The 13,926-nt window shown below is 43.4% G+C and overlaps 1 protein-coding gene across 7 annotated transcripts in view; it reads left to right on the top strand.

Moving 5' to 3' along the window:
* Positions 1 to 13,926, top strand: part of usp32 (ubiquitin specific peptidase 32) — a 143,041-nt gene that overhangs the window by 72,914 nt on the left and 56,201 nt on the right. For all 7 annotated transcript variants that reach the window (XM_061783063.1, XM_061783068.1, XM_061783065.1 and 4 more), the window contains 2 exons: positions 9,912 to 10,050; positions 10,146 to 10,251. In XM_061783063.1, the coding sequence (XP_061639047.1) occupies positions 9,912 to 10,050; positions 10,146 to 10,251 (245 nt within the window). The remainder of the gene's footprint in view (positions 1 to 9,911; positions 10,051 to 10,145; positions 10,252 to 13,926) is intronic.

Below are 13,926 nucleotides of genomic sequence, written 5' to 3'. Positions count from 1 at the left end.
ACAATTCAAGGGATTACCAGTTACTCCAGTACAAATCATGCCAAATTCATAAAACATAGAGATGCCAAGTGCTGTAATTTCTATGTTTGTTCCTATGGGCAGTTTCTATATGTCTTGCTGTGAGAGATAGTCGACAATTTTGCAGAGGGGAAATTTTACACACCAAGTACACTTGCACCTAGAGCTGTATGATCTAATGTAACAATACAGTATATATCCTAGTGCGATGTAAAATATGTGTGTACATATGTATGGATCTCTCTCTCTCTCTCTCTCTCTCTCTCTCTCTCTCTCTCTCTCTCTCTCTCTCTCTATATATATATATAGCGGCACGTTGGACGACTGGTTAGAGCGTCTGCCTCACAGTTCTGAGGACCGGGGTTCAATCCCCGGCCCCGCCTGTGTGGAGTTTGCATGTTCTCCTGGTGGCTGCGTGGGTTTTCTCCGGGCACTCCGGTTTCCTCCCACATCGCAAAAACATGCATGCTTGGTTAATTGACAACTCTAAATTGCCCATAGGTGTGAATGTGAGTGCGAATGGTTGTTTGTTTCTATGTGCCCTGCGATTGGCTGGCAACCAGTTCAGGGTGTACCCCGCCTCCTGCCCGATGATAGCTGGGATAGGCTCCAGCACGCCCGCGACCATAGTGAGGAGAAGCGGCTCAGAAAATGGATGGATATATATATATATATACACACACACACACACACACACACACACAGCTGTTGAAATAAGTATTTTAACACGTCACCATTTGTCTCTATATGTTTCCAAAGGTGCTATTGACATGAAATTTTCACCAGATGTGGGGAACAACCCAAGTAATCCATATATACAGAGAAAGTAGAACAAATAAGATCAGAAATTAAGTTGTGTATAATAATGTGAAATGACACAGGGAAAAAGTATTGAATACGCCATCGATATACGAAAGCCTTTGTTTGTCTCTCGCTCTCGTACAATGCAGAGGCTTTTTTTGCTTGCTCTGCTTGCTTCGCTTCTGTTTACATTTTTTCTTGCTGATAAGCTTGTTTTTCTTATAAAATAATGAGAAGCAGCGACTCCTGGATATTTTTAAACCTGTGGGACTGTACTTTTTTTTTTTTTTTTTATATAGATAGTCAGTTGTTGCTGTATTCCAATATTTTCTGATACCATCGCACCATTACGTGAGCGTGGCCTGCTAATTAGCACAAGCCTGCTATTAAAAACAAGACCAGCAATTAAGATGCCTCCCTTTTCCACTGAGGACTATCACGGACTGCTGCAGAGGATGTCAATCCTGGAAGCAAAAATCCACCGTCTTGAAGCGTATGTGGATGTAAACGGACAGTCGGGGAATGAAACCACCCTACCGATGTCTCAAAATGGTGAGCATAAGTGTGCTAACAGGCATCCACTTATCTCAACCAAGAGGACAGATGTGGACTGTGGAAATGGTAATGACCATCCACCAGTTCTCCCTGGAATTTACTGGGAGCAAAGCCAAAAGATATGGGACAACATCTAAAAGGGCGGACACAACACCAGCAGATTACCGAGGAATCCGGCTTGCCTGCGTTGCGGGCTGCTTCAACCCCGGTGAGGCTCCAGCGCTCCCGCGACCCTTGTGGGGGTAAGCGGCTCAGATAATGGATGGATGGATGTTTCTCTAGGCTCAGTGGCTAAATACGTGGCTCAAAGAAGTGTGTGTACTGCACTATCCGTGAATGTCATTGACAATTTCTGCGTTTTTTGGGAGCGAAGACATCTTCACAACCAATATTTTTTACTGTGTATGTCATTCAGCGGCCCCAAAAGAAAACACTGGCCTTGGTGACACGGCTGAAGGACAAAAAGATGCAGTTGTTCCCAAACAATCGGAGGAACAGGAGATAAGGCGACACGGGGCGCAGATGGATTCATCAGCGTCATCCAAACAATCGGAGAAGCAAATGACAAATGAGATGAGCCAGCACTTGGAATCTCCCACACCCCTCCCTACCCCACATTAAGGCTATGGCTATTTCTGACCATTTTTGTGTATTCTTTGAATTACAGATTCTTCCAAAATTTCAGACAACCTCTGTCTATTAAGAAAAGGTACATAAATGAGAGTAGCGCCACTAAGTTTATGGAGACCATTGCCGTGCCACAAACTGGGAATCCTGAGACTGTTGAGGAACTTTTGGATAATTTCACCTGTAAAATCTCAAATGTCATGAATGCTCTCGCGCCTATTAAAACTAAGACAATTTTGAGGCGACCAGGAACACTGCGGAGGAGCACAATGATGGTAAAGACCTCAAAATCAAAGTGTAGGAAAGCAGAACGTAAGTGGAGAAAAACTAAACTCCAAATTCACTATGACCTCTACAGACAAAGCCTTTGTAATCTTAACCAAGAATTAGTCAGGGCTAGACAGCAACACTTTTCTGAAATCACCAGTAAGAACTTCAACAGTACTCGCACTCTGTTTGCTGTGGTTGACAAGCTCACAACCCCCCGAATCAGATAGCTCCTAACAGCAGATAAATGCAATGAATTAGTTTATTGTTGTGAAAAAAATACAATCCATCAGGCTAAATATTAGCACAAATGACATCTGAAGCCACCCAGGAAAAACTCTATTACCATGTCAGAATTTTATACAGTTGACCAAAAAAACTGTAGAGAAAACGGTTCAACAGCTGAAACCATCAACGCGCTGTCTTGACTCAATACCATCTGACTTTTTCAAAGCTGTTGCTAAGTCTGTGCTAGCTGATTTGCAGCAAATAATCAATTGCTCACTTAAGTCAGGCGAGTTTTCTAAAGCTCTTAAAGTAGCTGGCATTAAGCCTCAGCTAAAAAAAAAAAAAAAAAAAAAAAAGCAAACATGGTGAAGCAGCATTTAGCTATTATGCTGCACACAAATGGAATAAGTTGCCAACAGAAGTGACGTCAGCCCCAACTGTGCATGTTTTAAGTCCAGGTTCTTCTTTCTCCCGATGCTTTTTAGAGCATTTCCACTTTTAAATGATATTTCTTGCACTGTACGCTGTTTTAATTGTATTTTTATTTTTTTTCTCTCTGTTCTAAATGTTTGTGAGCTGTTTTTTTTCTTTGTTTTTAAATGCTTTTAATCATGTAAAGCACATTGGGTTACCTTGTGTATGAAATGCGCTATATATATTTGCTTTGCTTTGCTTTAGTAGATGATCAGTGTCTGACACTCAGTTCCAAACATTATTGGCATGTCAAATTTGGGCTGATTTCTTCACAGTATTCAAATTTTTTGATTTCCTGATTTTGTGGGTTTTATGAGCTGGAAGCCCAAATTATGTAAAAATAGCTTCAATAGCCCTCCTGTATGGAGAAAATAATCGCATGCATTGCTAAGGAGTGATTTTGGCCCATTCCTCCACACAAGCAGTCTTCAAATCTTGAAGGTTCCGTGGGCTTTTTTATGGACCTTGAGTTTCAGTTCTTTCCATAGATCTTTGATTGCATTCAAGTCAGCTGATTGGCTGGGCCATTCTAGCAGCTTTATTTTTTGTCTTTCAGAATCAGAATCATCTTTATTTGCCAAGTATGTCCCAAAAACACACAAGGAATTTGTCTCCGGTAATTCTAGCCGCTCTAGTACGACAACAGACAGTCAATTGACAGAGAACACTTGTTAAATAAATTGTACAAGTTATCATTTATTTGCTGGCTTGCATTGGTATTGTGGATGATTTTGATGGTTGCTTGCTGACCGTGGGGGAAAGGAAGATGACTCAGCGGGAATCGTCAGAGAGGGGCGCCTTGACCGAGGACACGTGGCCGGGTGTTGGTCTCATGTCTTCACCTTGAAACCCTCCCCTTAGTGTGTTATGTCTTGCAACTTTGAAACCAATTGAGAGTTTCCTTGGCAGTTTTGGATCATTATCCTGCTGAAATGTCCAGCCTCATTTCATTTTCATCGTCGTCGTAGATGGCAGCAGATTTTTGTCAAGAATGTCACGGTAAATTTGCCATTCATTGATTATATAGCAGTTATACATCAGTTAAATCAAGAAATATGATGCAGAATTGCGCCTTCTGCGTTTTGCATCTAGCGCCTTCCAGTCTTCGGCTCTAACCGGCACTGGGACATAACACTAGCCAAACAGCCCGTTCATTCGGCGTTGTGTGCTGTTGTTCCCGTCCTTGTATATTTGTCGTTGTATGTTTGAACGATGTCACGATTGTTTATTGCGTGGCATTTGGTTGTACAAATGGTTCAGGCAGTGGCAAGAGCTCCTTTGGCTTTCCAAGTGAAAAAGGAATACGTGACCAATGGATCGGGAAAGTCAATCGACAGGGGAAAAAAACGTGGTCAGCTATGGGTGCCTAGCAAGCATTGCAAACTCTGCGGTGATCACTTTGAACGGGCATTTTTGAGAAAGACTTAGCAGAAAGCATTGGATACACAGGTGTAGTTAGGCAGAGGCAGAAAACCAGCTGCGGTGCCAACTATTTTTCCTACGGCCATTGGGACCTCAACCACCAGCAAGAGAACTAAATCTCGCAGCTCCTATGGTGCAGCGGCGAAGCGGCACAGACGAGATGAGGATTTCCTTGTATATACCTACGACTCTATTATGGTTATTATTCACTGGGCGGTAGGAAAAAAAGACCCACGCAGTACTTTTCAGCACTGTCGTCTGTACTTTTGCCTATATGATAAGCCAACAGGCATGGCAAAGACTTTCTGTGCGGCGTGTTCTAAAGCTACCCGAGCGAGTAGCACACAATATATAGGAATCCTGCCTACCATGTAAAAACTTGTGCCGTGTCACTGAAACATACATGAATATAGAATACGTACCTGTATAGTTGTGCTCAAAAATATTTCAAGGCATGACTATAAAAAGACACACTTATGACATACCGTCACATCGACCCAGTGGCCACTCTTTTTCTTTTGTACAGCTGCTACTTGGCTGCTCGTCGTCGTCACTGTCAGGTTCCGACCTCCTGTTCGACTCAAACGTACGGTTTGACGATGCAAAGTTCAGTCGGGTGCTCCTGTACGTCGAAATCCTCCTCCTAATATTCCAACACCTTGCTCACCATTGCGTATAGAGTGGAGCGTGCTGTGTTCGTCAATTGCAACGTCACTTCCGGTAGCCCTTGCTGTGGAGAGAGTCACCACACCCCGGTGTCTTGAGCTTCGGGTATGTTCGGGGAGTGCTGAGTATGCGTAATAAAACCTCATTTTTTGGTAAACTATAGTTGACAACTAGCTGGAAGTGACTCGCATGTATTACATAACATAAACAATGAAAATAGGAATTTTAACTGACCCTGTTACATCTTTGTCTGACCTTGAACAGTCTTGTCCAAATGTTGTTCAGCAAACTTTAAATGAGCTTTGACATGCTTTTTTTTTTCCAGCAATTGGGGTCTTGCGTGGTGAGCGTGCATACAGGCCATGTCGGCGGAGTGCATTACTCACTATTTTCCGTGTGACAACAGCACCTTCTAATTCCAGGTCTTTTGGAAGCTCTCCACAGGTGGTCCTTGGCTCTTGGACAACTCTTCTGATTATTCTTTGCACTCCCTCAGGAGCCCCTGATCGAGGCAAATTTATGGTGTCATGATTGCTTTTCCACTTACGTATTGTGGCCCCAACCGTGCTCACTGGAACATTCAGAAGCTTAGATATGAGCCTGTAACCAATGGCATTATGTTTTGCAACAATAAGTTTGCGATGGTCTTGAGAGAGCTGTTTGCTCTTACTCATCATGAGATGTATCCTGACTCACACCTTGGCAATGAGACCTTTTTGTAGGCCATCAATTAGGACTGAACCAGCTAATATTCATTTGCACTGACAAGGGTCTGGATTGCTGTTTGATTATTGATAGATTTTAGGTGTTGTCTTGGCTTTCCATGCCTTTTTGCACCTCCCTTCATGTGTTCAATACTTTTTCCCCTGTATCATTTCCCATTATTACACGCACCTTAATTACTGGTCTTATTTGTTCTACTTTCTGTGTATGCATGGATTACTTGGGTTGTTCCCAACATTTGGTGAACATTTCATGTCAATAGCACCTTTGGAAATATATTTAGTGAGAAAAATGGTGACGTGTTAAATACTTATTTCAGTCTGTGTGTGTGTGTGTGTGTGTGTATATATATATATATATATATCTACAGTGCCACCAGAAAGTATTCATAGCCCTTGAATTTTGACATTTTGCTATTAGACATTTTCTAAAGCTGATTTGAGTATAGTTTTCTGTAGTGTAGTTTGTAGTTATCAAATAGTTATATATAGTTAGTATAGTTGTCAAAAATCTATAAAACATCCAATAATGACAAAGTAAAAACATATTTGAAGACATTTGTATAAATTTATAAAAAATGTCAACATTCAAACATAAGAGTAACATAAATAGTCACACCCTTTGCTATGACACTCAAACTTAAACTCAGGTGCATCTGATTTCCACTAATCATCCTTGAGATGCTTCTACAACTTGAATGGAGTCGACCTTTGGTAAATTCAGTTTATTGTACATCATTTGGAATGGCACACATCTGTCTATATACGGTCTCATAGTTGGCAGTGCATATCAGAGTAGAAGAAAAGCAATGCAGTTTAAGGAATTGTCAGAAGACCTCCGAGACTCGATTGTGTCAAGGCACAAATCTGGGGAAGGATACAAAAGAGTTTTAAAAGCATTGAAGGTCCCAAAAAGCACTGTGGTCTCGGTTATTCGGAAATGGAAGAAGTTTGGAACCACCGGGACCCTTCCTAGATCTAGCCGTCCGACCAAGCTGCGTAACAGGGGAAGAAGGGCCTTGGTGAGAGGTGTAATCAAGAACCCTGTGGTCACTAAGGCGGAGCTCCAGTCTTCCCTTACGGAGATTGGAGAACCATCCAAAAGGTCAACCATTGCTAACGCACTCCACCAATCAGGCCTCTATGGTAGCGTGGCCAGACGGAAGCCACTTCCCACTAAAATGCACATGGCAGCCCGCTTGGAGTTTCCCAAAAGGCAACTTAAGAGTTCTCAGACCTGCAGAAACAAAATTCTCTGGTCTGATGAAACCAAACTAGAACTTTTTAGCCTGAATTCCAAGCATCATATCTGGAGAAGAAGAGGTAGTGCTCATCACCTGGCTAACACCATCCCTACTGTAAAGTATGGTGGTGGCAGCAACATGCTGTGGGGCTGTTTCCCTGCTCCAGGAACTGGGCAACTAGTCCGCATAAAGGGTAAGATGACAGCTGCCAAATATTGAGAAATTCCTCAAGAGAACTTGTTCCAGAGTGCTCTGGAAATCAGACAAGCATGTCGATTCACCTTCCAACCCGACAGTGACTCTAAGCACACAGCCAAGATAACAAAGGAGTGGCTTCAGGAGCAGCATGTGAATGTCCTTGAGTGGGCCAGCCAAAGCCCGGACTTGAATCCAATCGAACATCTCTGGAAAGACCTAAAAATGGCTGTTCACCGACACTGGCCATCTAACCTGACTGACCTTGAGAGGATCTGCAGAGAAGAATGGAAGAAAATTTCCCAAAACAGGTGTGCCAAGCTCGTAGAGACATACCCAAGAAGGCTTAGGTACCGATTATGTTTAAATGTTTACATTTTTAATACATTTGCACAACGGTCTGAAAATGTTTTTACTTTGTCATATTAGATATTTGATGTAGATTTTTCTTTTTAAAAGAAAACTATACTCAAATAATCTTAAGAATAAGTCTAACAGCAACATGTGGAAAACGTGATGGGGTATGAATACTTTATGATGGCACTATATATATATATATACACACACACACACACACACACACACACACACACAGTGGCTACGGAAAGTATTCAGACCCCCTTAAACATTTCACTCCTTGTTATATTGCAGCCATTTGCTAAAATCATTAAAGTAAAATTTTTTCCCCTCATTAGTGTACACACAGCACCCCATTGTGACAGAAAAAAATGGAATTTAATTTTTTTTTTTAAAGTGACAAGTAGTGCGATAATCTGGGACAATCTAGATTGTGCAAAGGTTGCAGATACTCCTCAATCAGTGTGCAAATGGAGCAGATGCTACTCTGGCATGAGTGGCCAGTATTGGTCAACAACAGATATGCAACTAGTGCAGCGTGGCAAGACTACTACAGTGAGTGCATGAGTAATATAATTGGCCCCACAGAAATGTGACAACGAACTCAAGTAAAAAAAATTGCCAACATGTAATGCAATTGTAGGTTAGGTGTTTAAGAAGTTGATTGCAAGAGGGAAGAAGCTGTTGGAATGTCTGCTAGTTCTAGTTTGCATTGATCAGTAGCGCCTACCTGAGGGAAGGAGCTGGAAGAGCTGGAGACCGGGATGTGGAGGGTCCGAGAGGATTTTGCATGCTCTTGTCTTAGTTCTGGCAGGGTGCCAGTTCTCAAGGGTTGGTAGGGGGTTACCGACAATCCTTTCAGCAGTTGTCGATGTTGGTCGCCCACTTCAGGTCCTGAGAGACTGTAATTCCCAGGAACTTGAAGGTCTCGACAGTTGACACAAGGCAGCTGGACAACGTGAGGGGCAGCTGTGGCGAAGGATGCCTCCTAAAGTCCACGATCATCTCTACAGTCTTGAGCAGACTCGTCACCGTCCTTGATGAGGCCAATGACAGTGGTGTCATCTGCAAACTTCAGGAGTTTTACAGCCGGGTGCGCTGAGGTGCAGTCGTTCGTGTAGAGAGCGAAGAGCAGCGGAGAGAGGACACTACCTTGGGGCGCCCCAGTGCTGATGCTGCGTGTGGCTGAGGTGGCCTCCCCCAGCCTCATCTGCTGTGTGCTGCTTTGAAGTTCCATCTTTGCTTCATTGGTCCACTTTTTCACTGTTTTCACTGTAGGCTTAGCGCATTTAAGTTCTTGCCTGTACGTCGGTATTAAGTGAATTAAGCAGTGATCAGACGAGCCCAGGGCTGCACGAGGTATAGCACGGTATGCGTTTTTTAGCGTAGTATAGTAGTGGTCTAAAATGTTATTTTCCCTGGTAGGACAGTCAATGTGCTGCTTGTATTTCGGGAGTTCGTGGTTGATTTTAGCTTTGTCCCTGAGAATAATGAGGGGTGAGTCCGGGTGTTTTTTTTTTTTTCAATTTCGTTGACTTGTTCGGCGAGTATTAGCAGTGCGGCGTTCGTGTTAGCTTGAGGCGGAATATAGGCTCCAGCGAGAATGAATGATGCGAACTCAGGCGGTGAGTAGAATGGCTTACAGTTCAAAAACAGCAACTCTAAAAGCGGGCTGCAGTGTGTGCTGAGCTCCGTGACATCCGTACACCATTTTTCGTTCATATAGAAGCGTATCCCGCCGCCTTTTGTTTTCTCCGATGATTCCATGTCGCGGTCTGCTCGGCTAAGATAGAACCCGGGAAGCAACCAACGTTCACCATCCAACCTGACAGAACTGGACAGGATCTGCAAGGAGAAAGGGCAGAGGATCCCCAAATCCAGGTGTGAAAAACTGGCATCATTCCCAAAAAGACTCATGGCTGTATTAGCTCAAAAGGGTGCTTCTACTAAATACTGAGCAAAGGGTCTGAATACTTATGGCTCTGTGATATTTCAGTTGTTGTTTTTTTTTTAATGAATCTGCAAAAATGTCAACAATTCAATTTTTCTCTGTCAATATGGGGTGCTGTGTGTACATTAATGAAGAAAAAAATGAACTTAAATTATTTTAGCCGCAATAGCTGCAATATAACAGAGTGAAAAATTTAAGGGGGTCAGAAGACTTTCCATACCCATTGTCTATACAGATATACGGTATGTATATATTTACACCGACACACGCACACGCATCCTTTTAATGTCTCTTCATAAGCAGTGACGCCACATTGATGCTCATGATCAAAAATATCAGCAGCTGCAGAACCATTGCACCCTAAATGTTCTTTATTTTCTGCAGTGCCAACAGAGAAGGGGGCCACAGGCCTTAGTAACCTTGGCAACACCTGTTTCATGAATTCTAGCATCCAATGTGTGAGTAACACAAGGCCTCTCACAGACTACTTCATCACCGGGGGACATTTCTATGAGCTTAACAGGTCCCATTCGATTTATTTACAGAGGCATTAATATTAAAATCATTAACCTGTACTTGTCGTTATGCTTAACACTCATGCGTTCATTTGTCCAACAGATCCAACCCCATTGGTATGCAAGGTCACATGGCAAAATGTTATGGCGATCTCGTGATGGAGCTGTGGAATGGGACACAGAAGAATGTGGCTCCTCTCAAACTCAGGGTGAACCTATCTGCCTGAAATGTTTTCTATACAGTTTTAGTATTATTCATTATATGTAGTGTAGAATTATTTATTGTTATAATATTATTTATTTGTTGTTTGTCCCAATGATCCTTGGAGCTAAGCTGTCTGGGGCTTTATGACCCCAGCAGGGTCAAGTAGGTCTGCAGTAGGTATGATGTACAACAACTTTGGAAGATGTTTTCCCTCACCTGGAGGGAAAACAAGATGGGGGTCACTGGAACCCCCATCTTGAGTCAGGCCTGTAGGTGGGCCTCACCACCGGTGGAAGGGCCCAAGGGGTTGTGGTGCAGTGTGAGCTGGGTGACAGCCAAAGGCAGTCCCTTCCCCGTCTACAGAATCAGGCTCTTGGAACGTGGAAAATCACCTCTCTGGCAGGGAAATATCCTGAGCTTGGTGTGTGAGGTGAAGTTCTGACTATATATACAGTGCCGTGAATAAGTATTGGCCCCCTTCTCAAACTCTTAGGTCGTTCCCCACTTTAAGATCCTCAAACAAATGTAAATATCAGAGAAATATAAACCCAAGTGAACTTAAACTGCTGTTTTTAAATGATTTCATTTATTAAGGGGAAAAAAAAATCGAACTTACCTGGCCCTGTTTGAAAAAGTAATAACCCCGCCCCTCTGTTAAATCATTAGCTATTTGTGGGTAATCACAATTTTTGGTTAATTTTCACTGATCACACCCAAGCCTGATTACCTCCAGACCTGAGTTGGACAAAAGATCTAAAAAAAAAAGCTGCAACAAAATAACACGATCCCAAAAAATTCCAGAACCCTCGAGAAATAAAGTAATTGACATCAGTCAAAGGGTTACAAAAGCCATTTCTAAAGCTTTACGATTCCAGCAAATCATAGGGAGAGCCATTATACTCGCATTGAGAGACATGGAACAGTGGTGAACGTTCCCAGGAGTGGCCGGGCCTTCCAAGATTGTTACACCAAGAGAACAGCAATGACTCATCCAGGAGGCCACAAAGGAACTCAGGACAACTTTGAAAGAACTGCAGGCCTCCTTTGCCTCAGGTAAGGTCAGTGTTCATGACACAAGTATAAGGAAAAGACTGGGCAAAAATGGCATCCATAGCAGAGTTACAAGGCAAAAACCACTGCTGACCAAAAAGAACAGAACTTTTGCAAAAAAAAACATCTGAATTATTCTCAAGAATTTTGGGAGAATATTATATTGACTGACGAGATGAAAGTTGAGCTCTTTTGGAAGGTGTATTTCTTGTTACATCTGGTTTAATTGTAGTACAGCATTTCAGAAAAAGAACAAACCAACAGTCAAACATGGTGGTTGTAGTGTGATGGGCTTGGGCTGCTTTGCTCCTGCAGGATCTGGACAACTTGCTGTGATTGGTGGAACCAGAACAGAACAGAAAACCCTGAAGGACAATTGTTAGGCGTCAGTTTGTGACCTTAAGCCGAAGTGCACTTGGGTTCTGCAGCAGGATAACGATCCAAAACACACCAGCAAGTCAACTTCTGAATGGGTGGAAAACAAAACAAATGAAGGTTTTGGAGTGCCCTTGTCAAAGTCAAGACTTTAATCCGATTGAAATGCAGTGGCATGACCTTAAAAAGGCCGTTCATCAGAATCAGAATAATCTTTATTTGCCAAGTATGTCCAAAAAACACACAAGGAATTTGTTTCCGGTAGTTGGAGCCGCTCTAGTACGACAACAGACAGTCAATTGACAGAGAACACTTTGGAGACATAAAGACATTGAGAAAAATGAGCAATAAAGGGTTGCTAGTTATCTGGTAATGCTGGTACAATTATTTTTATTTTTTTGGACAATTGTGCAAAAAGATGCAGAGTCCTCTAGCAGTTTGAATGACTAATATAGCAGTAGTCCGGTGTAATGACCATTGTGCATAGGGCGCCGCTACTTCACGGAGTGTATGCAGTTTAAAATGACTAGTATCGCGATAATCTGGGACAATGTTGATTGTGCAAATGTTGCAGATACTACTCAGTGTGCAAGTGGGGGAGATGCTACTCTGGCATGAGTGGCCAGTATTGACAGTTGACACAAGGCAGCTGGACAGTGTGAGGGGCAGCTGTGGCGAAGGATGCCTCCTGAAGTCCACGATCATCTCTACAGTCTTGAGCGTGTTCAGCTCCAGGTTGTGTCAGCCGCACCACAGCTCCAGCCGCTCCACTTCCTGTCGCTATGCAGACTCGTCACCGTCTTTGATGAGGCCGATGACAGTGGTGTCATCTGCAAACTTCAAGAGTTTGACAGCCGGGTGCGTTGAGGTGCAGTTGTTCGTGTAGAGAGAGAAGAGCAGCGGAGAGAGGACACAACCTTGGGGTGCCCCAGTGCTGATGCTGCGTGTGGATGAGGTGGCCTCCCCAACCTCACCTGCTCTGTCCTGCCCGTCAGAAAGCTGTAAATCCACTGGCAGATGGCAGGCGAGACGCTGAGTTGGAGAAGATTAGAGGGAAGGAGTTCAGGGATGATGGTGTTGAACGCTGAGCTGAAGTCTACGAATAGGATCCATGCTCGAAAACCGTCCATTTTTGCTGAATTCAAACAATGCTGCAAGGAAGAGTGGGCCAAAATTTCTCCACAGAGATGTGAAAGACATATTGCCAGTTATAGAAAATGGTTGTTTTCAGTTGTTGCTGCTGAGGATGGCCCAACCAGTTATCAGGTTTAGGGGGGTCATTATTATAACCCCCTAAGTCATTATTAGGGTTAACCCTAACCCTATTTTTTTCCCCCTTACTTAATGAAATCATTTAACAACAGCATTTTAAGTTCACATGGGTTATATTTGTCTGATATTTACATTTATTTGATGATCTTAAACATTGAAGTAGGGAAACTATGCAAAAATATAACAATTTGCGAAGAGGGCCATTACTTTTTCACGGCACTGTAGTTGTACTCGCCTTGACACACAGCTTGGGCTCTGGTACCATTCCTCTTGAGAGGGGTTGGATTCTATTTCACTCTGGAGCTGCCCACGGCAAGAGCCGTCAAGGAGGTGTGTGCATATTATTGCAACACGTTTATGAGAGAGGGTAGCCTCCGTCCACCTTCGGATGGCAGGGGGAAGAGGCCTGTCTGTTGTTTGCGTATATCCACCATACATGAGCTCAGAGTTCCCACCCTTTTTGGAGTCCTTGGAGGTGGTGCTGGAGAGCGCTTCCGCTGGGGACTCCATCGTTCTGCCAGGGGACTTCAATACTCACATGGGCAATGACAGTGAGACCTGGAGGAGCGTGATTGGGAGGAACGCCGTCCCCCAACCAGAACCCGAGTGTCTTCTCTTATAAGACTTATGTGCTCATCGGGCATTGTCCATAACGGACACCATATTCACACATAAGGAAATCAATACGTGGACTTGGCACCAGGACACTCTTGGCCGTAGGTCGATGATCGACTTTGTGGTTGTGTCATCAGACTTGTGGCTGCATGTCTTGGACACTTGGATGAAGAAAGGGGCGGAGCATTCAACTAATCATCACCTGGTGGTGTGTTAGCTTTCATGGTGAGAGAAGTTGCCGATCCGACCTGAACATATTGTGAGGGTCTGCTGGAAACACCTGACAGAGTCCCCTGTCTGAATGAGTTTCAACTTCCACCTCTCGCAGAACTTCATCCATGTCCTTGGGGTCGGCGGGGGACATTGA

The sequence above is a fragment of the Phyllopteryx taeniolatus genome, chromosome 8 (assembly GCF_024500385.1).
Source record: "Phyllopteryx taeniolatus isolate TA_2022b chromosome 8, UOR_Ptae_1.2, whole genome shotgun sequence".
Lineage (NCBI taxonomy): Eukaryota > Metazoa > Chordata > Actinopteri > Syngnathiformes > Syngnathidae > Phyllopteryx > Phyllopteryx taeniolatus.
Note: the sequence above shows the minus strand (reverse complement) of the source record. Positions and strands in the feature narration are given on the sequence as shown.